This window comes from Poecilia reticulata, chromosome 2 (genome assembly GCF_904066995.2).
Source record: "Poecilia reticulata chromosome 2, P_reticulata-male-v2, whole genome shotgun sequence".
Lineage (NCBI taxonomy): Eukaryota > Metazoa > Chordata > Actinopteri > Cyprinodontiformes > Poeciliidae > Poecilia > Poecilia reticulata.
The window spans coordinates 36,330,983-36,356,052 of record NC_088831.1 but is presented as its reverse complement, the minus strand read 5'-3'; the positions used below and the strand labels follow the sequence as shown (position 1 = coordinate 36,356,052).

General features: G+C 36.9%; 2 protein-coding genes across 2 annotated transcripts; both read right to left on the bottom strand.

Moving 5' to 3' along the window:
• Positions 1-809: 809 nt before the first annotated feature.
• On the bottom strand, positions 810-16,835 carry LOC103461120 (high-affinity choline transporter 1-like). The gene is made up of 10 exons (XM_017308305.2): positions 14,371-16,835; positions 14,198-14,238; positions 12,995-13,249; positions 12,707-12,820; positions 11,793-11,948; positions 11,562-11,710; positions 10,610-10,753; positions 10,280-10,433; positions 8,417-8,634; positions 810-8,337 (listed from the first exon to the last, which is right to left on the bottom strand). The coding sequence occupies exons 3-10, from the start codon at positions 13,176-13,178 to the stop codon at positions 7,684-7,686; spliced, it is 1,773 nt and encodes a 590-aa protein (XP_017163794.1). The 5' UTR covers positions 13,179-13,249; positions 14,198-14,238; positions 14,371-16,835; the 3' UTR covers positions 810-7,683.
• A 97-nt stretch (positions 16,836-16,932) lies between these two features.
• On the bottom strand, positions 16,933-24,912 carry LOC103461135 (claudin-14). Its single transcript, XM_008403463.3, has 5 exons — positions 23,915-24,912; positions 22,115-22,225; positions 21,778-22,025; positions 21,397-21,646; positions 16,933-18,500 (listed from the first exon to the last, which is right to left on the bottom strand). The coding sequence occupies exons 4-5, from the start codon at positions 21,628-21,630 to the stop codon at positions 17,997-17,999; spliced, it is 738 nt and encodes a 245-aa protein (XP_008401685.1). The 5' UTR covers positions 21,631-21,646; positions 21,778-22,025; positions 22,115-22,225; positions 23,915-24,912; the 3' UTR covers positions 16,933-17,996.
• Positions 24,913-25,070: the final 158 nt, after the last annotated feature.

Genomic DNA, 25,070 nt, shown 5'->3' with positions numbered 1-25,070 from the left:
AAGAAGCAGGTGGCTGATTGGAAACAAGGTGCAGCTGTAAAATTAGCAAAATTAGCATAGAGGATTTAGTGTGTATGTGTGTGTGAGTGTATTAGTATGTACAAGATATAGTTATTTTAAGGTTTTGAAGATATAAGATAACGTGAATTTCTGAATTACATTTCCATTCAGTTGATAGCAGCAATACACTAAGCATGCAAACTGCCAGTAAACACCATAGAAGAAGAAGGTGGTGCAGCTGTGAGAAAAGGCAAACATGAAGGCTGAGGAAAGATGAATAACAAACACACAGAGGCAAATAAAAAAAATACAAATCAAGTGAGAAAAATAACACTAATCAGAAAGAAAAAATAATCCAAACATAGAAAGAACACAATACAGGAATAAGTGGAGAAAATACAAATGAATGGAAAATACAAGAAGACCTTTAAGGCAATAACAGAAGACCTGTTGTGCAATAATAATGGAACAAAAACATGAATGAAACCCAAAATGTGAACACCCTAGGAAAGTGCATTTTAACTAAGGATAAATAAATCAAAGACGTTGGATAGCAGCACCCAGCTGCTGCTTTTCCTCATAAACCCTGTGCGAATATCAAGGATTGTTATTCGCACAGGGATTGTTTCATGGAAACTTGACTTTCTGAGTGCTTTTAAAGGTTTTTCTCTTAAAATGTATTTTCTCCTACCTAAAACATTTCAAACATGCATGAACACATTTATATGCCAAACACAGACTGCAGCATGCATATTTTGTAACATGTATAAGTTTGAAAAAAAAAAAAAAAACTCAAACTGAAGCTGTGCTAAAGTAATATAATTTATTCAACCTCACATTTACAACTATACTCTTATAGACACTGGATGTATAAATAGATAAATAAATAGAGAAACATCTTCAGTGCTGCATTTAAAAGTAAACCAGTTTGTTCTTATATTTTTATATATGTATATACATTTATCACACAAAAATACACCGTTAATTATTACCAGTATTCTTTTTAACAACATGGAGCTACAACGTGTCATTCCAGGTGATGACGCACATTATTTTATGAGCATCTGTTTACAGGTTTGTACATGAATGGAACCAATACGAACAACAACATCCACAGCAAAGTGCAAAACGGTAGCCTGACACTTTACAAAGCAAGAAGTCATAAATAAAGGTGCTGCTGTTTCAGTGACGCATCGGTAAATCTGCAATGAAGCAGGAAAAGTTGACGTCACACATTTACACAATTACATCTGCTTGGCGATCAAAAACTAATTTTCACTCCGTGCTAAAAACAGTTAATGCAGATTCATTTGGGTGGGAAATCAACAGCAATGGGCTTTATTGTGTTTTGTACAAGACAAAATAAGTCCGTCTTATTGCTTTTAGCCTTTTCAGAGCAGAAATTTATTAATCTTTTAAAGTACCTCTGGGTGCTGCTTTGGTGTGACCAATGTGAGGAAGAAGAATTATTGACAGCAGCTGCATTTCCACTGACTACATAATTGCACAATTTGACATTTTGACAGTAAATTTGCTAAATGGAAACTCGCCAATTTTGAAGAAACTTCCTTTAGACCTAAGATGAGGTGTTCTTTTTTATTTTTGCAAAACTGCAATGGAAACACTTTTTTCACATCACACGAGTTACACGATCAACAACCAGATGCTGCCTCTGGCACAAACCTACGAAGAAGAAGACGACAGGAAGTAGTTTGAGGATCATGGTGGGGCTTGTTATTGCTAAAACAAACGTAATCATTTGTGATTTTAATTTAGTTTCTTATTTAATAGAAACACTGCAATTGCAAAATTGTCTTTTTTTGACATTAGCGGAATATTGTCAAACCTTTACGCACATTTATAATGGAAACTCAGTTACAGATATGGAGGTGGAAAACCCTTGTTTTAAGATTTTACATCAATGGAAAAGTTGACCCAAACAATACATGTAATTTTGATTCTCTACAAAAGCAAAGTTTTAGATTTTTTATTCAGTATAGACATATTGTTATAGCCTGGCCTTTGCCTTCCTACTCAACTTTGTTTGATTCTCATCTCCCTTCACTGCTCCGTTTGAATTTCTCCCATTGAGCTCAATTTCTCAATGGCCCAGTTGAATTTCAACTTCTTCTGTTCAGTGAACAGAAGAAGTTCTGAATGATGGTGTTGATTTTTCGCCTCGTTTTAGAATTGCATCCTGCCTAAACTGGGTTTTAATTTGTTAATGGCAGCAGAGGAAGTGAAGGAAGACATTCAGTCTGCTTCCAAATATTAAATTTAAATGACAGCCATCTTGTTTGGCTCTTCACTTCTCGCTTCTCAGTGGAGGATTGTTGTTTACACCGCTAGCAATTTCTGATAAACTTCATAGCTTCAAGCTGGCGCATTACATTCGTCATGGCTAAACGTTAGCAATTGGATAACATTTAAAACTTCAACAGCTCCTTATGAAGTCATTATTCATGGTATTTAAAAGCTGTTTAGTGTATTTTCCCAAATCTACCTCCAGCAAAAGTTAAATTAACTAGAGGTTCAATTAGTGGAAGCATAAAAACATGACTGTACAGTTTGGTTGGTTTGTACCTTGATTATCTTTGCTAAAAAAGGCTGTAGACTTCACTGGTAGTATATGTTCAGTCCCTCCACCAATAACTGAAAACAAACATTTCCTAAAGCTCTCCAACAGGTGTCTCTATGGCTCAAGACAAAAAACAATTTTCAAATCTAAACAAATTTGAAAGAAATGCACAAAGTGTTATGGCTAACAGGCTAAAAACAGAGTTAGGCAGAAATATAATTATTTTCCAAACCTGAATCATGATTCTGAGATCAGTAAACATCCAACACTAGGGGGCGTCACAATTAGAATAGTTTCATTTTACAAAACTGAATGAATGGATTTGAAAGGAACATTTGAAAGGAATGTTAAGGAATTTGAACTTATGTTCAAATTAATTAACATTTGACATAAATAAATCACTGAAAGTTGCCTACATTTCCAAATGAGCTCAGATTTTCAGGATGTATACTTCAAATGACACTGAACTTTCAATATACTAAAACTTATGGTCTCTCGTATTTTTATAAACATTTTGTAATGTAATAATTCAAATTATATCTGGGTTAACAAATTGACAATAAGCAAGCTTCTTTATCATAAGAACAAAAAATAAAATAGTTTTTAAAGCAAAAATTTTATTTCCAAACAACAACAAAAAATAAAAACTATACCAGAGACAGGTTATATGTCACTCAGGAATATTGAGATTATCGTTATAATCAACCTGTATTGTAATCTGTAACAAAGTCAAGTCAATTACTATTTAAAAGTTTCATCTAGCAAAATACTATTATGCCTAATAAATTATTCCTCATACTGCTATGAGGAATAATTTTAATTTCCAAAGTATATTTTTTCACTAAAGACTAAAAAAGATACCCATAAATTGCTTAGAAAGAACTTAGCATAACAAGTAACACCAAAGTTTACTATTAAAGACAAACTTAATTTTCTTAAAAATATGAGTATGTGAGAGTTAATAACAGAATGTAATGTGGATACTTAATCAGTAAAAAGAACAGTTTCTGCATTACTGTATTGTACTTCATTTTGCTGATCTTTGTGGAATAAATCAAATGTCCTGACTGATATTCCACTTGGTGCTGGATCAATAATGACCGGTAATACTACCACTGTCCTGGGGGGAGCAATCATTTCCTGTCTCTGTGAAACTGCAGTGACTGAGGAGTCAATAAAGCTTCAGGATTAGCAAAAGAGCAGCTCAAGAAAACACTGACGGGAATCTTAGGTCTCCAGATCACGAGCTAGATGTTATGCTGATCATTTTAAAATGCTCTTTTAGTTACGTGTTTTTATGTTTTCCAGTCAATTGTTCGATTCTTACATGTGCTTACTGGGTGTTAATGTGATTTAATATTATTTCCCACTTCAAATAGAGGAAGAAATTATTAAAATTAAATTTTTACAGAGCACTCAGATGAAGAGAGACGCAATGACTATCTAGTAACAGAAATTAAAAATTCTGCATAGCCAAAATATTGTTTACATTGCCTTGCCAAACCACCTGTTGAACTTTTACAATTTTTCACAAATTTCATTGTATTTTATTAGGATTTTATGTTCAGACTCTGACACAGTTAGCTTACTTCAACAGTTGAAAGAAAATGATGAGTTACTTTAACTTTTTCTATAAATAAAAATTTGAAAAAGTATTATTTTACAGTTTTATTCAGCTCTGATGCCCCTGTTTAAAATGGGAAAATGCCACGCACAAAACCCTGGAAAGAATCATCCCCACAGCTAAACATGGTGGTGGTAGTATCAGGCTGTGGGGTTAACTTGTCACTTGCAGTCAGAGTTGATAGATAGGAAGATAAATGGAGGGCCAGTGCAGATGGAAAAAAGGAGAAGTAAATTTCTGCCAAAAAAATTTTAAATTGGTGATAAGTCTAAGAAATTTTCTATTAAAAAACGTGGAAGTTTCTGAATTGCAAAAATTAAACATTTTTGTATTTTGAGTCTAAGAAAATTTCCAAAAATGAAAAACTTTTAATTTTTGAAACTCAAAAATCTAAAATTTTCTGATTTTTTTCTAGCAAATTTTCAATTTTTGAAACTCAGAAATGTCCAAGTTTTTTTTTTTAAAGAAAATTTCTGAGATTTATCTCTAAATTTCTGAGTTTTTTTTACTCCCCCTTTTTTCTATCTCATTTCTGTTTCAACGGAAAATGAGTAGGCCTGTCCTATGTTAATTACGCAGCAGATTCCTACAATACACCAACATAACACACAAGACAGGACCGGCTGCCACAACACACACCAAGAGATTTGATAACAATATATCAAGACACACAATAACATTTTTTATCAGCTAGGACAATGATTTGTCTTCAATCAGCAGATATTTCTATACCAGAGTTATGAAATTCAAAATATCTGAGCATGTTAAAGCTGCAGTGATCATTATTAAACATTTTCCTCAAATTCAGCCTCTTTTTACATTGATAATTTGTTCAGTTTAATAACCACATATTACCCACAGAATCAAGAGTACTCTTAAAAGATGTTTGGCATAAACATGTAAAACAACAAAACTTAGGAGTTTGGTGTAGTCAGCAGAGTTGTCTCAAAGATGCTCAGATATTTCTCTGTGAGGTTTAATCTGGATCAATTGGCCATATTTTCAAAAGGGAAAGTTGCAGTAAGGGTCATGTACCTGGCAGTGGTAAAATTTATAACTTTATAAGAAATCAGTGGGATGTTGCTGAATAATTAATTATCCACAGTGTGCTTCATAAGAGCACATATTCAAATTTATATGTAAAATAAATGTGAATATTTGTGCTCTGATGAGCTTAGTAATTCTATTTGAATATAAACATTTATTTCATTAACACCCCATTTCTTTATTAAACCTATTTTTTGAATGATCTGATCATTTTATTCTTATATTCAGTGTTGTGTTTTCATTAGCTGTTAGGAGAAAATCCTCATACATAATCAAAATAAAGACTCCAAAACATAAAAATAAATGTCATTCATCTATTTACTGACAGGGCCACTAAAACAAATGAACATTAGAATAACACTAATTTATTGAAACCAGGATTTTAATGTGTTAATTTTTATTAATAAATTAAATAGATTTGAATGTGTTAAAAAATTTATGGAATTAAACGCATTTTGTTTTCTTAACAAGTCCCAAGCCGGAACCTTTGTATTGTGTTTCTGGTACGCCCGTGAATCTGACGCACAAGCGTCATTCCGCTAACATCAATGGTCGACAAAATCGCTTTTCTTGGCCCACTGGCTATTAATTTCTCCTTCTAAAACAATCTAATAGACGATGTAAAAAACAAAACAAAAACAAACTATTGTTGTGAAGCAAAAAGAAGTTGGCTAATTACTAAAACGGTTCAAGCCGAAAATAGCATCTCGGTGCTAAGCGTGTTGCAGCAAACACAGACGTCCCCAAAGCTAGCGTCAGACGCCACATTAGTTTTTTCAACTAAGTTACTTGAATGATTTAGTTCCTGTGACACTTGAAAGCTGAATGAGTATAATATCACTTTGCTGGTGCAAATATGTGTGAATATGTGATTTAACCATCACATATTCAACCATTATGTGATGGTTGAATAGTCTAAAAACCAGATTAAAAACAAATACTTCTATTGTTGAGCCCATATGTCTATTTATTCAGTGGTTTAGCAGCAAAAGGCTGGAAATAAAGCTAAGATTCTTAAAATATTATTGCTCTATTTATAAGGTTTCTATGCAAACTTAACACTACTCAACAAAACCATCCTGGATCAGTCACTTAAAGCTGCTTTGTTCACAGGCATACCTACAGTGCCTTGCAGAGCTGTTCATATCCCTTGAACCTTTGACATTTTATGTGATCCAACCATAAATCATGTTGTATTTCATTAGGATTGAATATGATAGACTAAAACATAATGCATAATTATGAAAAGAAGGAAAATGATATGTGGTTTTTAATTAATTTTTTATAAATACAAATTTGAAATGCCTGGTACGCATTTGTATTCTGACACCCCTGAATAAAATCAAGTGCAACCCAATATCATTAGAAGTTATCAAATAAGTAAGTAGTCCACTTTTGTGTAATTTGATTCCATTATAAATCCATCTATTCTGTGCGGCAGAGTATTAGAGCGATAATAAGAAAAAAATACAAAAATAATTTTAAGAGAATAAAGACATAAAATTACAAGAATAAAGTTGTACTAATATGAGAATAAACTCATATCACCAGGATAAAGTTATAGTATTTTAAGAATAAAGTCATAGCATTGAAGAATAATGCAATAAGACATTATTCTCATAATATTATGCTTTTCTTCTTGTACAATTTTATTGTCATAATTTTTTTACATTTTCTTAGTGTGGCTCTCATACTCCGTCGTAATTCTGTCAAGGTGAGTGGCAAGAAAAAAATGGATTATTAAAAGTAAGGCATAGTAGCACTGAATGCAGATCAAAGTATATTCATGTGTTCAAATGGCACAACCAAAGTCCAGATGTAAATCTGCAGGACAAATAAGAAAAACTAATATTTACAGATGCTCTATTTAATCTGGGCAGAACCAACGACATGCAGCTGCAACAGCTAAAGATCCAACTTTATGTGAGTCTATCATATAAACTCCTAACAAGATGCACTGATATTTAACAAAAGTTTAAGGGGAATTACTAATTTTGCAAGGCACTGTATATGCATTAACATACGTAACCTGAGCTAAGACAACCAGACATTAATGCTGCTTCTTAGTTCTAATGCACATTTCTCAAAGCCAGCAACCTTGAAAAACCATTTCCCTTCATCGCTCCACCGCAGTAGCAGCAGTTAAACTAAAACAGTTGTAAATTCACAGAGCCATGGTCAGAAAAACTAAAACAATTGCGAACTTTGTACAATACAGGGTCAGAGATGAGTTTCTAGAGAGGAAATATGAACAAACGGAGGAGGCACCGATTCACTGACATAACTTGTGGAGTCACTTGGAAGCCGCAGAGCGTTTCTGCTGATCTGGCTCACAGTGTGGCAGTAACAAGTTTCCTGAAGGACGCCAACTGATTCTCTCTTTCCCTTTCCTTTCACATTCCTCGGTTCAAGTTTTCTTTGTGCGTTTTGTCGTCTAGTTCTCGCTGTGATAGGACTCCGGACTCGACTCGCCGTCGTCGCTCAGGGCCTCGGCGTTGGTGAAGGTCCCAGCAAGCGTGGCACCGAGGGCTTGCCTGACCGGAGCCATCTCTGAAAGAATAATGTTATCGTGATTGCTTACCAGCGTGGCCTTGTCCATGATCTCTGCGCTATGCTTGGACACGACCGCGTCCAGGAAGTCGTACTTGTGAGACAGCATGCCGCTTTCGAATAAGTACTTTGTCAGGTATGAGAAGACCACGTTTGCTAGGAAAGATGCCACCATGGACACGGACTTGAAGGGGAATCGCTGCTGGACGAAGTACTCTACGTCTCCGTTGATGAGGTGGACCTTCTTCTCCATCACCCACCCGGGGTAATAGATGAATGGAGGCAGTTTTAGGTAAGGCTCCCCTCCACCAATGCGCAGCATGAGTCCAAAGATGTACGCTGCCACGGAGCCGTACGTGTTGGTACCTTTGACGAACAACACACTGAGAAGTTGGGGGAATATGATGACGTAGACGAGGTCGGAGCTTAAGTACCAGAGGCCGTATACAGATCCAGTTAAAAGCGCCATAGCTGTGGCGAGAGCGCCAAACACAAAGATTGTGATGCGCATCACCCAAACGATCTCCGTATCCGAAGCCTGGAAGAGAAAGGAACGGGATTGCTTTTTAATAAAACGTTGATTTATCACTGGCTTTAATAACTTTTGGTGCTCGTACCATCTGCCGAAAGGCTTGCTGATAAATGTTCCTGGCAAACATGGAGCTGGCTGACAGTATGGACGAGTCCGCTGATGACATCACCGCTGCCGACACCGCGCCCAGTCCGAAGAAGGAGATGTAGGGCGGGCAGAGGTGCTGGAGCACGATGGGAAGGATCATGTCAGACTCCTCCTTGTCCTTCGGAGCGACGTAACCATAAGTCGTTTGATTCCAGTCTGGAAAAGAAGTTTTTGAAAAAGCACTTCAGGTTTAATCTTCTAAGGTTTTTGCTCTGAACAAAATGTTTTATGATTTCTGTTCTGGTCCAAATTTGCTTTTAAGACAAAATGTTTCACCATTAAATCTGATTATGAGGGAGCTGTTGTTACACGTGTTTTAGCTGCAGACAAACAAAAAAGCTTGGACTTGTGGGTGGAAATACAGCAGAGATTACCAGCTCTACTCTGTTTGGCTGGGTAACATTTGAAGAACAAGAAATCTGAGTAACAGGAAAAAAGAAACAATACTAAAGAACTGCACATTTCTTTAGTAAAAATGGTAAATCAGCATAAAATTATAGTAATTTCAATAATTTTGGACACCTTTCATTACCAGTCTCAATTTTCTCTGAAAGATTTTCAACTTTCCTTTTGCTCCATGATCTCTGTTTTCCCTCCAGTCCCTGGACACTCATAAGCAGCGACTGTTTAGCAGCCGTTACACATGAACAATCTTCAGAAGAACCAAAATAATTAGCTCTTCTTCAGATGTAATATTCAATAAATCTGCACGCTCTGACAGCTCTCCTCTGGTTTCCCCCCAGACGCCGTGTGAAACAGAAACCTGTTGGGATGTCAGCAACCCAAATAGGCTTTGATCACACTTTGTGCTTAAATAAAGGATCAGAGTCCTGGACCGGTCATGTTTCATTTACATGGGTTGTGAGTGAGGATGATCTGTGGACAAAATCCATTCAACAGTTAGGATTTTTTCTTGAAATAACTTTTTATATAATGGAAATTACAAAACTGTGTATTTTCGACACTTAACATACTATTGCTAATGTGAAGGAAACACAATTCATGTCTCTTAAAGAAACAAACATACTTTAAGTTTGTTTCATGATTTGTGGCAATATTGCAAATAATCAGAAGAAATATTTAAAAAGAATACTCAAATATATTCTGTGTTGGGTAGTAACTAGTAACATTTACTCATTTACATTTACATGAGTAACTTTTAAAAAATACTTTTAGGAATATTGTTATGACTCTGTACTTTTTACTATAGTAATTCTTTTGTGAAGTATATTGTTACTTGAGTAAAATTTCTGGATTCTCTACCCACTGCATGAAAAACAAATATTTTTTAATTCAAAAATTCACCAGACACAGACACTCACCTGCAGTTTTTGTTAAAGTTTCATAAGATTTTTATTGAAAGAAACTGATTTGGAAACTTTTTCTTTTACCCGATTTTGTTACTTATTTGACTTACTGTCACTTTGGTTTTTAAAATACCAAAATCTCCACATAACTTTATATTTTGGTCCGTCTGATTATGCAATTTTTAAATATTAAATATTTGATAATTTCATTACATCAGTAGACTTTTTACCAAATACTTTTTTACTCTTACGTGAGTGGTTTCTTGGATGGGTACTTTTTACTTTTACTTGAGTAAAAATACTATAAAGTATTTTTATAATTGAGTACAATTATTGGGCACTCTACCCACCTCTGATTTTTCAACATTAGCAGAATGTCGACAAAGTTTTTGTACAAAAAACACAACTCATGACATACTTCTGATTAAGTCAGTTTAAACCCAAATATATTTGTCCGCCTTCTACCGCGAGATGACGAGTGTGTGTGAATTTACTCGTGGAAGCCCCGATGGCTCCAATGAGGACGGACGGGACGGCCATGACTAAGCAGCCGAAGGCAGCGAGGAAGGACAGAACTTGAGCGTAGGTCGCTGAAGAGGCAGAAAGAACCCGCTGAAAGTAGACCTGCCACGGAATCCCTCCCAACATCTACAAAAGGAAACACAAAGTAAAAACAGCCTTCAAGCCAACGCGTCACATTCAGCAGTCTAAATAACTCATGTCAAATGCACTCCCTTCAAGACTGAACTTTCTCCATGACTCAAATGTTCTTTATAAGCGTTGCAGAGTTTAATGATGGATTCCCTCATAAAGCCAAGGCTTACCAGCAGAAAGAAGTTGTCTGCCCAGAGCCAGTTGTCCTCAGGCTTGATCTTGCCCAGCCAGGGTGACTGATAGATTGCTTCCTTGGCTGAAACCCCGATGTCTGACACAGCAGGGTTGGAAAGGGCAAAAGGCACACTGATCCACTGATGAAGATGAGAAAAATCAGGATACAAATGTTAGAGCATCATCTACACGATGGCTATGCTGAATTATTCATGCCCTGTAATGTTGGGTTACAACAACTATAGACTTCTTTGTACTTTACTGGGGCTTTTATTTAATAGATGAACACAAACTAATCCCTGGATTTAGTGGAAGGAAAAATATATACTGCTCCGGAAAAAATGAAGAGCCCACTGCACTGAACCCCATTAAAAACCTCCTGGTTATTCCACCAAATATTGATTTCTGAACTCTTCCTGAGGTAAAACATTAGTATTGTTGTTTTCTTTGCATTGTTTGAGGTCTGAAAGCGCTGCATCTTTTTCGTTATTTTGACCCTTTCTCATTTTCTGCAAAGAAATACAAAGGTTTTGCTTGCAATATCAGAGACATGACTACTACTACTGACATGTTGTCAGTAGTTCATAGAATAACAGAACAATGTTCATTTTACTCAAACATATACCTATAAAAATCATTTAAGTGGTCTCTTAATTGTTTTCAGAGCGGTAGTTTTCAAAATGTTTCACAAATAAAAATGAGAAAAGTTGCCTTTTGTAGTCACCTAATTCACCAGTACATGAACAGTCATGAAGACAAAACCATGAAAACTACAAGTTTGGCATTATAGCTATTAAGATGGTGTTCTGCAAAAGTAACTCAACACCATATGATGTAAAAAACAATTAAAGGTTTTTATTTTTTTTATTACATTTGAATTTACCAGTAGTCTCCTGAACATATTCATCACTTCAGAGTTAATCCCTGAGATAGTAATCTACAACTCACCAAGCCCAAAAAGATGCAGAACAGCTGGACCACATCTGTGTATGCGACGGAGTAGAGTCCTCCAACGAGCGTGTAAAAGATGGCTATGAGCGCTGAGATTACCACAGACATGTTGATGTTTATGTCCACAATCACACTCAGAGTGGCACCTGCATGATGGCAGGACAACCATTCAGAGTCAAGTCAAAATTCAAAATCTCAAATCTGCAGGAAGGCAAATTAAAAACCCACCCAGGGCAGACAGGATGGCAGCAGACCAGAAGATTTCTCCCATGAGGGCAGGAATGAAAAGCAGTCCCCCCATCCGTTTTCCATAGAGCTGCTGGAAAGGGTCCAGCATCGTGACGTAGCCACGAGATCGCATCGGTTTGGCAAAGAAAAGCCCACCTGAGGGATGTCAGAAATTCAGTTTGGACAAATAATCTTTAGATGTGGTGCTTTTATTATATCATGCACTGTGTACAGCATCCAGAGTCTCCTAAGTTAGACTCTAAGATGCAACAGGGAAGCTACAAAGTGGGGAATATGTTGTGTCATATAAGAATGGTTGGTTTTAAAGTTACTTCAAAAATTGCACCGTTGATAATCTGACACTTGCTTGGTAAAAACCAGCCCCTTGTATTCAGAGTTGGGTAGTAACTGGTTACATTTACTCAATTACATTTATTTTAGGAAAAAAATACTTTTAGGTATATTTTTACTCCTAAAAGTAAGAATACTTTTAGGAGTAAAAATAAGGAGAGAGCCCACACTGAGCTGGAAGCAAGAACTTTTTTTCCTAGAAAGGCAATGGCCAAGCTAATCTGACACAGCAACTATGCAGAAACTTTTTTATACTTTTCTTTTCAAATACCATTGATAGAATTCACAAGACATGCAAATGAAACTTTATACAATTTATACATAGGGAGTAGGAGTAAATATCTTTTCACTCCTTTTCAGTGAAATGCATTGTTGTTTACAACTAACTAAAGTATTGTTATATAAAATATAAATTGGATGACTCAGACAATGTCTTGTCCTTACTGTATGTATATTACTGTATATTTGTGTAGAAGTGGATGTATATATTTTCTTAGTTCCTTTGCATTTTTTCCTTTATGTGGCTCCAAATAAAGCAATAACTATAATCTAATGATTCTCACCTAATACCAAGCTGAGAGCGTAACCAAAGGGTGCCTGAGCCCAGGCCAGGCCGTAGTCTGGCAGGTAGACATACTCTGCTGTTCCATTTATATATCCCCCTCCTACCCAGGTGGCTGAGGAAAAAACAAAACATTTTTTAAAAACACTTTCCTTTTTGCATTTTAGACGTTTGGAGCCAAGGAATATTCGTGGCCGTTTCGTGAAGGTCCGTGCGTAAAATTCGGACTATTTGGACTAAACAGACACTCGTGAACAAATGAATCATCTTCATAGCCCCTTCACCTCACCGGTCATCGTGAATCCTCCCACGAACAGCCCAATGTCTCTGCCCCCGACCATAATACTCTCGCTGCGGTCTCCGCCTTCACCGACTCCGGAGTTCTTGTTCTTCCACGCGGCCCAGATCCCCACGAAAAGAATCAGGACGTAGAAGAGGACGATGGCCACGAGACCCTCGACGTGGATCGTCATTTTTACCTCCTCTTCAGCTTCCCACCGGGATCAAGTGCTACTGGGAACGGACTGGAAACTCATAGAGGAAACTGAAAGGAAACAGAAACAAATTAATGCATTTTCTTATTTTTGATCTTTTGATCGCAATGAGAAAAACCTGGTTAAATGTTATAATAAATACAAAATATATGCAGAAGCCCAAGTCCGAACTGGCCGAAACATTTTGCGCATTGTAGTCTAATGCGCAACCGCATCATTATGACTTCGTGCGGTTAAAGTATTGGAAGAAAAGCGTTATCTATTTTACGCACAACCTCTTTACATGGAAAAAACTGTTTTGACAACTTTAGGGATAGAAATAGTTATTTATTATAAAAATAATTTCCCCAACAAAAACTACCAAGTACATAATTTTGACTAATTTCCTGCTTGCAAAAGAAAAACAATTATCAAATGTTCAAGTATTTTAGAATGAAAAGGCGTGTAGTCTCGTTTAAAATATGGGTACCATCTGCAGTGGTTGCGGGAATTACAGTTCCCTGAAGAACACCAAAAAAAAAAGAAAATACAAACATCGTTATTCCTTGTGTGTAAAAAACATTTTTTTTTTTTATCAACTTACAAGTTTAAAAGTCAGGAAAACAAAAAAAGAATCCAAACGTATCCATTCGGGGCGCCTCGTTGCTTTCTCTACTGCTCTTCTTTGTAGTTTTTGGCATGTATAAGCTTTTTTTTTTATTTTTTATTTTTTTTTAGCAGTTACATTTTTACTTCCATGCGTAACAGCCCAGTTGTCATTCCCAAAACACAAAACGTCGACGTCAACATGCACGCAGTTTATTAAAATCTAACTAAAACAGGTGAAAACATAGTTTCAGTCTAGGACGGTGCATTAAACCTTTTTATGCTTACACCTTTTCTCCATGAGGCTTTATTGATTTCTTTAAATCATCTCTCAGGACGGTCAAAATGCAGTTGCACTACACTTCACTTAAATAATCTAAATAAACAAAACAAGCAAACAGTGAATTTCTTACCGTTCTGTTGGAGAGATTGGTCTAAACAGATGACACAAACTCTTTTGAAAAAAGAACAAAAAACAAAGATGTCCTGGTAAGAATAACGCCACTTTTTTTGTGTGTGTGTATTCCTCCCTGGCGCAAAAAAACCCCCCAATTCAACGAAGGAGGTTTATTTTTTTTAAACTCACGAAGCTGCCCGGTCAGATCCGCGGAGAGGAGAAGGAGCGAGGGAGGGTGAAAGAGGGTGGAGCTGGGCTGGAGGGATGGAGATGAATGGGAGTGGTGGGTTTATTGGGAGCTGTCAGGGTGGGTAGATGGTGGATGAATGTCCTCCAGGGCTGGACGAAAATAGCAACTAATAGAGAGTGGCGTGACGTACTACCTCACCGGAAAAGCTTTCCAATATTATGTTGGCAGTGGTTGAAACCTTTGCCAGGTTACGTCTCAGGCCTGATTAACGATATTTCGCCGCTGGTTCACGTTTTTCTCTCCTGGTGAAGACGCTTTTACTCGCATGTAATTCTTTTACAAAGACGACTTTGGTTCTTTAGTTCACTTTAAACTTCTGGGATGAGCAAATCTTGCTAAAAACGTCTGATGCTGCATTTTAACTCACCAAAACGTAACAAAAATCATCAACAATGTCATTATCAGCTCCACAGACAGCCGTGGTTTTAATGAGAGTTGGTATAGATAGTCATTTGGAGATCACAAGTTACTCAACTCTCAAGTCTAGTCAAGATATCCGTGTCCAAACGCAAGATATGCAAGTCGAAAGTAATGAAATCCAAGTCCCAAATCACGGCATGCAAATTTCAAACCAGTTTCGAATAAAAAACAACAAAAATCCTAAAATAAAGATAAGGAAGTCTGAAGAGAAATCCTGTATGTCAAAGGTCATTATAGAGGTCAGGGGTCATGAACATCTCAACTTAAGATACAGAATGTCAGCCTTAGTGATTGGCTACTTAAGAAAACAAACCTTTAGAGGATGTTTTGTTGTTAAAGACAACCTGAAATTAGATTAAGTACATTTTTGCTGAAAAAGAATGATCAGCTAATTTACATTATATTTTGCTTCTTTGATTTAACTTCAGCACAAAACAAAATAAAAATCTCTTAATGTTACATTAGTAAAGCCGACATTCATTGTCCTTTCTATCAGTCCAAATGTCAAAGAAGCTGGACGTTGTTGCAACTTCATCCAAACTGTTTCAGCCACATGTTGAACAGGCTGCATTCCCTTTTCTGTCTTTTTTACCATCTTGCATATTCTGTAAACAAATAAAATGGCATATAGTGAAGTATGATAGTTCTCCAAATGGCTGTTTTTGTTTCTTTTCTGGATGTGGAGTTTGATTTAGATTTGTGTAATCTGACAGTAAAATGGTAACATTTAGGCTGTTTGAATGTTTTAATGTGTTAGATATGAATCATCTCCAAATGAAGTCATTAGTTATGATGTTTAAAGTTTAAGCTGGTTGAAAGGCCTTTAATTTTTAAGCGGATTTGTCAGCGCTGTCCATGGTGCTGAAGTTGACATCATCTTTGAAATCTCCAGTTTTATGATGACAGTCTTTCAAACTGACTAGTCTAAACAATGTGATGGTCCTAAATTTCAACTTTCTTTGTCAGAAATGGAACATTTAATTGAAAGAAGATGTTTCACGGTGGTTTTCACATCCTGAATAAAATGACCGACTCTGACCTCTACCTGTTTGCATGCTCTCTGTGGAACAATGGGAGAGAAAGACAATGCATTGCTGAATGTTGGTTGTTGTTCTTTCACTCAGTGCTGCATCACTGAGGCGTCCAGCCCACCTGTATGTAATGGGGTTTAAATATGGGTTGGAAATGAGTCCTTAACGCCATTATTAAGAAATAATTTGATGTGCATTTACATTTTTCCCTCTTGTTTGGTCCTGTGGAGTGAGTTGGACTGGGTTTGGTTTCAGGATATTAGAATAAACAAGAAGTAGGAAAGACGAAACGTGGTTAAAATGTAAATTTAGAGAGAATGATGGATATTTCATCCAACAAAAGGTCATAAAATAGACTGCTTTTGTAGGAAGTTTTGATTTATTTAATCCAGGATTTAAACAGGCTAGCAGATTATTTTTTGTAGCATGGAAACTATATTAGATGTAATTAAATATCCCACCTGGGAATATTCGACATATTTTGAGTTAAAAACTGTGATGTTTACTGTACCTTTATTTGCCCACTGATAGTTTGTGTTTACTCACCAAATCAGACTAATAGATAAACATACATATTTAGCCTATAATTAGTTTTCTGTTCTCTATGATTCAACAGAGACTGAAGATCTGGGTACAGTCTTTATAGTAAATAACTTCAACCCCATAAGTGAATTCAATTTTTTGGGTGGGTGTGTTTATTTTCTTTTTCCGCCGTTAGTCATCTCTCTACCTCTCATCTGACGGGTAGAGATAATAAATTAAGCGACTGTTGACATGTTGGTCCTGTAATTTCCTGTCTTTGCGGCTGACAGTCGGTCAGACAGAGGCCACCTCTAATTGGAGGGTTTTCCACAAATACACCTCGGAAACATTTCCACAGTGTTACTGGTAGAGACAGGAAGGAAGAAGGAGTCATAAAGAGATTATCATTCAATATCCACAAACAATCCTCTAAAAACATCAACAACAATTAAACATAAGCTACATCATATGCAGAGATGCACTGCGTAAAGAAATAAGGATAATTGTGATTATAATGAACCAGACTGCTCTCTCTCTAGATCTTTATTGCCACCTAGTGGTTCCTGCAAACATCAGAAGGGATGTTAGGAAAATTAAAAAGTCTTCAGGAAACAAAATGGTAATAACATTTAAGAACATCCTCATAAGTTATTTTCTTGTAATGACAGAAAACCTAACTTTTGCAAACAATATTCAATCAGTTTGAAATGCTTCTACTTTACTTCGAATCTGTCTGCATGATTACTTTGAAATGACTTTTTGATTTATAAAGTGCATTTAGATGACAAGTGTTGTGGATTTGTGCTGCAAAATTAAGTCCAGTAAGTATTGCGTTTCAATCCCTTTTTCAAGCATTTTAAAGAACAAAGGAAAGCCATCATGTCACAAGATGCAGTCTCCATTTCTTCCAGATGACTTTATATTTAAAGTCTCAGTAGAACTATAACTGTTAATATAGTTTTATTTCATATTTGCTGAAGATAAAGAAAGAGCAAATGTTCAAAAACTAAATTGATGGATGAACATTTACTTGTGAGAAAACAAAAGACCCTGTTAGTGTTAAGCAGGACTAAAATCTGTGAAAATGACGGCGTTTTGCACGACCTAAAAAGTTTAGCTTGCTGTCTAACTCTACAGGACTTGTGCCAAACTTTAGCTTTGAAAATGTGAAAATAAATAAATAAATAAATAAATAAAAATCTGGAAACATTTTTTTTACCACAAGGAGAATATGTTAATCTTCACTAATTGATGTTTATTTAATTTAAATGTAAAGGAAATGGATAAAATGACTGTGACTATTTTAGTTTTGACTAAAAGGCCACAAGAAGAAAGTAAGAGGACGTGACGTATTCAGTGCTGCAGAAACTGGAATCTGACCAACAGTCCGGTTTGTATCCTGCTTTCTGTAACATGCTGCCACCTACTGGCCAATTTAATGCATCACAACGGAACAAGCGTTCCAGTTGAAAGCTCAATAATTCAGTTTTGCTTTCAATTCAAAACGAGGTCTTTAAGCAGAAAAATTAGGTGTTCTTCTTTTGGTTTGACATGGTGTTTTTTTAAAGACATGAGTTATTATCTCCATGTTTTCAGACATAGTTATTAAGCCGATATCCACTGCTAGAAAGGGAGCAAAGAGAGGGTGCATGATTGTCCTTCAGGGCCTCAGGGGGCCTGTAGAGAGGAGCAGGGGGGTTTAGGTTGTTGAAGGGAGGTAGAGGAGCTGAAGGTTGATGTGTCTGCGCACGGAGGCGACCCTGCGACCTTTCTCTGCTGCTCCAGCACAGCACCAGCCCACCGGTCACACTGAGAAAGGACGAGGCGTAGCCGAGATACACAGCCAAGCCGATCTCGTACTTCATCCCGCTGAGAAGAAAGGGATCGTAAAAATCCATGATCACGTCGTTGGTGGTCCAGGAAACGGTGACGAGGCAGAGGAGGCCGGCGCAGAGGAAACCGACCCCGCCACTGAGGACCAGAGGGGATTTGACCACTGAACGTTGAGCAAAGTGGGTGCACTTCATCCCCATTACAGCCACCAGAGATGCCAAGACGGAGGAGATGCAGGAGAGCACCATGAGAGCCCGAGCAGCCTACAGGAAAGAAAAACAAAGTCTAAAGTTCATTCTCTAATAAAGCAGACACTGCCATCTTGTATTTCACATTTTTTCTCACCCATATTTCACATTTAAAGTTACCATCTTCCTGGTAGTGACACCAAAATATAATAACAGAAGTTATTTATTTGATGCGGTGTGATTCATCTTAGTTAAGTGGCAGTTTATTCTGTGTTTTCTAAGCACTGACATGGAGCTAATGAATCGATCTTTGGAGAAAAAACAACAAATCAGTTGCTCATTCAAGAGCCAGCCTTAATGTCTAAACAAAGCAAAAATACCTAAAATCAGGTGAGTTTCCAGATCTTCACTCATTTTAGCAGAACAAAAAGAAAAGACACACTTGGGAACTAATTACTCCAAACAATAAACATGCAACAGCCTCATTATGCAGGTTTTTGGTGTTTTTTTATTTCATTTATGCTTTATTTGCTTGAAAGTCTCAAAGTAATCTAACTGAATGTGATATTGGGGGATTTTTTTAGCTCATATTTTCTGAAAGTAGTTGTGCTGTTTGACTTCTAATACGCACCAATAAACTTAATAATAATAATAATAATAATAATAATAATAATAATAATAGATTTGATTTGGAAGTGTTTTTCTTTGCACTCGAAGGCATTGCACAAAATACACAAAGTCTGAATGTAAAATATTTTCCTATGATAAACTTTTCTCCGTTTAAATTAAAACATTGAATATGGAAAGTATTCTTGTAAGTGCATTGAATTAATATATTTTCTGAAGTCTACATTATGACAATGTGATTTTTTTTCTTATTTTTGCAAAGTATTAAAAATATATAAAACATATTGTCTTGCATTTAGCAAGTAGAAATAATTTACCGATCTTAAACAAGAGAAGCTTTGCCTGATTTTACTTTATATTGTTAAAAAAAAAGGTTGAAATGTTTTTTTTTTAGCTGTGGAAGATCCAGTATTTGAGATTTGGCTCCAGTGCTCCTAACTAAGGTTCTTTCCGTCTTTTTGGTGAAGCGCACCAGTTCCTCGTGCAGAAAAACATCCACACAACATGATGCTGCCACCACCAGACTTCACAGTTAAAATCTGACGCTACTCCATTTTTGTTTACATTTTGTGAAGAAGGAAGCTGCACTCATGTCTTTTTCTGAGGATTTCATGTCGCTTCCATCAGTGGTTCTTAGTAAAGCGCCACCACAGTTGAGTTTTTTTAATAAGTTTGCTTTGTTTTGACACAGTGTGGTATGAAAGGGAACCGCACCAGCTGAAAAATGTAACAAATGTTGCAATTGTTGTCCCTAATCGAAAATAGTTGAGAAAGCTGACTAACCGCCCAAACGAACTTTAGTTTTTCTAAAACGAACTAAAGTTTGTTTTAGACATCTACAATGTCGGGATCGTTTGAGGACGAGTGAATCAAACTCTGAACAGATTTCGGTTCAGGTGAAGTGAACTCTGGTGCAGTTCAAAAGCATATGCGGATACAAGCGGACCGGAAACCGCACCAAAAGCAGGAAACAAACTGTAGTTTCTGGGTAACTAAAGAAAACAAATGCGCACGTCTAGCTCTACAGGGAGAAATATTTAACCAGAGTCAAAAGAGAAATCCTGCAACCGCTAAAATGTGACGCTACGCCATTTTTGTTTACACTTTGTGAAAAAGGAAGTTGCGTTGGTCTTCTTTGGAGGTTTTTGTGTTGTTTCCTTCAGTGTTTTTTTGGTGCAGCGCTCCCACGGGTGAAGGGTGGAACAGGTTTCTCAAAGGGTTTGGATTGTTTGGACAAAATGCAGTGTGAAAGCAAACCGTCTGGAAATGTAATAATTGTTGCAACTTTTGTCCCCAATCAAACCGAGTCGATTTGATGTGAAAACACTCTTAATTTCAGACAGAGGAGGAAAAAAGTGGTTGTCTTTTTAAACAATGTAGCCTTTCAATAGTACACATCTTTGGTTCTCACAGTAACATCACTGGAAAAATGCAAAATCTTACTGAGGGATTTACCCCCTCCCCAACAGGTGCTGTTTTTTGTGTACTTTATATATTCCAATTTATTTGGGTAAATGTATTGTTTGGGGAAGTATCTCGATTTATTTACTTGTTTTAATCATCTTCTCATCTCTTTGAGGTCACCTGGTCATGTGTTGCCATGGAAGCGCGCCCATGAGCATTGCTGACAAGGACCTGGTGTTTTCAATCAGCCTCATTGGGAAAATCCATATTCTGAGAGGGAGGAGAGATGTATTTTTATTTTGATTGGATTCAGATTGTTTTTGTTTCTAGTTTTGTTTGAGTTAATTGTAACTGTGTAGACTTTTTTAGGAATAGTTTAGTACAAATGTTTGTACTATTCTCCTCCTTCTTGCTTTGACTGACATGATATGCTATAAACTGAACTGAAGTGTGTGAAGCTGAAGATAAAAGAAAACATATTGATGGCTCTAAAACTGCTGGTTCCAGTCTGGCTTCTTTTTGATTGCAAACCAACACTTACCAAGTGTTTTTAGTCTAGTTTATAGTGCCAATATCTTAGTACACTTGGGATAAGAGAAGACTAATGTACAATTAGTATGTATGCATGTATTTCTCAGCAATATATAGGAGCTTATGTTAATGAAAAAGTACTAGTTCCATTGGTAGATTATTTCACTAAAATATTGAAAAAACATCTCGTTACAAGTAAAATCTACAAATTGAACTAGTACGTTTTTGTCCATATTAAGGAATTATTGACCTAAGAGAAGCTCATATATTTTGCTGAGAAATTACATGCACGTTAGTTTTCTCTTATTTCAAGTGTACCAAGATATTTGCACTAAAAACTGGACTAAAAGTACTTGTTAAGATTTAGTGCCTTTGCAGTGATCAGGCCATGTGGATAAAGCTTCGGTACCTGCAGGTCGGGGGGCAACGCCAGCAGAGATCGGTACAGCTCACACTGGTAAACGCCCGTGCTGTGCCAGGCGCACTCCATCCACAGGCCTTTCATGTAGGCGGTGGCTGTTATGATGTTGGACCCCATGTAGACTGTGCTGCGCCAGTGGGGGAGCAAAGTTGCGACAATGGTTCCTGCAAAGCCCAAAAGTCCTAGGAAGAAGCCAAGGAGCTGGACTGCCACGCTGGCCATGATCGAAGCGCTGGAACTGAAAAGTAAAAAGGCTAGTAGTTAAAATCACTCAGTAGGAAGACATGTATACCACTGCAGGTGATGATTATTTCACAAATGTGCAAAAACCACCCAACAAAAATAAGACACACTCACAAAATTACTTACAGTTCCCAGGGCTGAAATTCAGTCAGGATTACTCCTCTTATCGTCCCCGGAGCAGCAGCATGTTCCTCCGAGCTTACCAGCGGTCACGGAGCCTGAGCCATTCCTCAAGTGTCTCTTCTGAACGTGCGCAGAAATAGCTGTGGAAAGTTTCAGCGCTCCGGCGTCGTCGGTCTCTGGTGAGTGGCAGGTGGCTGCGTGTGTGACTAATGAGAGCAGTGTTCAGCTTCACCTGGTAAACGCTCTCTCCTCTGGAGGGGCAAAACCACAGCAGTCTATTTGTTAAGCTCTTCGCCACACCTCAGGAAAAAGACGAAATTAAACATTTACAGAAACCCACCTGAGCTGAGAGCACAACTTTAAGTCGGTGAAATTATTTCACCGCTCTGCAGGACGTTTGAAGGTGAGGGGCTGAATCATCACAGACAGGTTCTAGCTGCTGGGTCCAGAACTGTTATGATAGAGAAAGCACAAAAATTGGTTTAATTTTGGGTCAGGTTGGATTATTTCCATGGATTGCACTGTCTGAAACTCTGTTACACATTTACAAACAGAGAAGTAAAAATAATACAACTTGCAGCTCCAGGCTACCTTAAACTGTCAATAAGCTCTAATGATTTACTTTTGTTTCTCTTAAATGTTTTTGGCAAAATATGACAAGGAAAGTATGTGTGTTTGAGTAATATTGATAGAAAACTGCGTTTAATCTCCAAATAAAAGAAAACTAGAACAAATTCGTTGTCCTGACTTCCTCGGAGAACAAAGGCTCTTTGCAAAGCCTGGTTATTTTTTTCTGTGTTAGACCTGGCACTGCTTGGATCTCATAAAATCTCAGTGACACAAGCCCTTTTGTTCTTACTTAATGATCGACTACACTGAAGGCATGAAAGGAAATCATCAGGAACAAAAGCTAAGCTGTGACAAGAATCTTGTCTCACTTTCACACCACGAGTTCCCAGTATAACCACATAACAGTTCCCTGCCAGAGTGTTTGTATTAATTCAACGTACCCACATTTAGACAAGTCCCAACCACAAACTTTATTAATGTGAAATGGAAGGGAAATACTGGATTTATGGAAAAATAAAAAAATCTGAAAAGTGTGGTGTGCGCTTATCTTCAGCCCCTTTTTACTCTGAAATCCATGAATGCATTCCAGTGATGTCACCTGCTTATACCTAATTAATAAATTGAGTCCAGCTGCGTGTCCTTTAAGTTTTTTTTTTTTTTAGAGATCAGTTAACAAACAGCATCACAAAGACTAAGGAATCACAACAGAAAAGTCAGAAACAAAACCAAAAAGCTTAAAATAAAACCTTTTGGCCAATCTAACACTGCACATTACCCTGAGCACACAATCCTCATGTTGAAACATGGCAGTGGCAGAGTTATGCTGTGGTAATCCTCTCTTCAGAGGAGGATAGAAAATTAAAAACAAACATGTTTTAAGCAAAAAATTCACAAGACACACACGCACAGACACACACCTTTATCAGTTTTATATAGAAACAGATTTTGAAAAAATTAATTTTATTTTTTGTTACTCGTATAAATTGTCATTCTGTTCCTTAAAATACCAAAACTTCCTAATAACTCTATATTTTTGGTCCGCCTGATGATGTCATTTTTCTTTTTGTTGCTCAGTACTTGAGTAGACTTTTTACCAAATCTCACATGAGTAATTTCTTGGATGGCTACTTTTTACCTTTAAAAAGTTCATATTTAAATGGGTACAGATGACTGAGTCACCCAAAAATGTTTGAAATGACAGTTAGCACTAGCTCCGCTCTGATTGTCACATCTTAGTTGTCAAGCAACATATCCATTTGCCTGAGTTGCAGGACCGTCAGCAGCGTGACAGGCCAGTTTTAGATATCATCAGCTTGATCACTGACATTATGTCCATCAGTGTCTGCTACATCATGTAAGGGACGGCCTGAGAGACGGGCCCAAGCAGATAAATATGCGCCAATGTCACATTTGGAGAGAAGTGTTGCCATGCGGCGCCACACAGAAGAGATATTCTCCTCACTTCTTCTTGGAGATTAAGAGGCGAACAAGAACGTGATTCACAACTTTAAAAAGTACAAACCACGCAGTCAGCAGCAGAGCATAGCAGCATGAGGTGCAGGAAGTTTACCTGATTGAATTTATGTGCTGCATAAGGAGCCAGATGAGGTCTTCTTTCTGCTGTTCATCCTTCTTTCTTCGTCTGTGTCCCGAGCGTAGACTACCGTGACATCCTGTTGCCGTACAAAAGCATTTTCTCAGCCCTTCCCCTGGGTCGCTCGTGGTGCATTCGACTGTCTGTGTGATCCCTGCGGCAGAGGGATCATCCTCTCCAAGGTCTGCCCGTGGGAGACGCCATTTGAAAGTGGAACACTTAATAGTCTTAGTTAAACAGAATAATCCTGTGATTAGCAGCTGAGCATATAGTGGGTTTGCTTCTCTCAGCGCTTGAGGGTGACACTGCAATGGTACTGCGATGATGTGGACAGGCAATCCGTTACTAGGGTTTAAATGACTGGAAAGCTGCACTTTATTCACCCCTGATCAACAAACACACTAAATATAAATTAAGTCAAGATCCTTTCATTTAGTACGTTTCAGATTCTTCAAAAGTTGTGATTTTCTGTGTCACTGCTATTGTTTTGAAGCTCAGACTTAGGAATGTCAATTTAATAATTGTCTTTAAAAGTCAAAATTATGACTGATGAATATTATGAATATGAAATTCATCGTTATGACTGTCGGAATCAAAACGATGCGCTTTTAATCTCATAGATTGGACTGTGATTCTCCTAATTATGATTTTAATTGTCGAAATAATAACTTTGAATATCATAAACTAAGACGGATTAGATTCTTAAAAAAAAATGAATGAATTCTGACTCAAATCTAGAATTTCAGATATTTTTTCTCAATTCTGATTCCCCCCCCAATTTTTTTAGAAATGACTTTAATCTCCAAATTCAGACTCAAATCTAGGAAATCATATTTGATTTTTCTCAGAATTGTGACTTTTTCTTTTAATTTAGTCTCAGAATTGTGACTTTTGTATTTAGAAGTGTGACAGAATTATGATTTTTTTTTAAAGAATTGTGACAGAATTCTGATGCATTTTTTTTTAGAATTCTGACTCAAATCTAGAATTTCTCATATTTCTTTCCAAGAATTTTGACTTTTTTCTCAGAATTTTGAATCTAATCTAAGAATTTTTATGATTTTTAGAATTCCAAGTTTAATCTCAAAATTCAGACTCAAAATCTAGAAATTTAGATTTCCTCAGAATTTTT

Excerpts from the sequence above, each read along its gene's own strand:
- LOC103461120 (XM_017308305.2), bottom strand. The coding sequence starts at position 13,178 with ATGACGATCCACGTCGAGGGTCTCGTGGCCATCGTCCTCTTCTACGTC. Across the intron at positions 12,821-12,994 it reads GGGAGGATTCACGATGACCG|CCACCTGGGTAGGAGGGGGA; the intron begins GTGAGGTGAAGG and ends TTTTTTCCTCAG. Across the intron at positions 8,338-8,416 it reads AGCAAGCCTTTCGGCAGATG|GCTTCGGATACGGAGATCGT; the intron begins GTACGAGCACCA and ends TTTCTCTTCCAG.
- LOC103461135 (XM_008403463.3), bottom strand. The coding sequence starts at position 21,630 with ATGGCCAGCGTGGCAGTCCAGCTCCTTGGCTTCTTCCTAGGACTTTTG. Across the intron at positions 18,501-21,396 it reads CGTTGCCCCCCGACCTGCAG|GCTGCTCGGGCTCTCATGGT; the intron begins GTACCGAAGCTT and ends TCTTTCCTGTAG.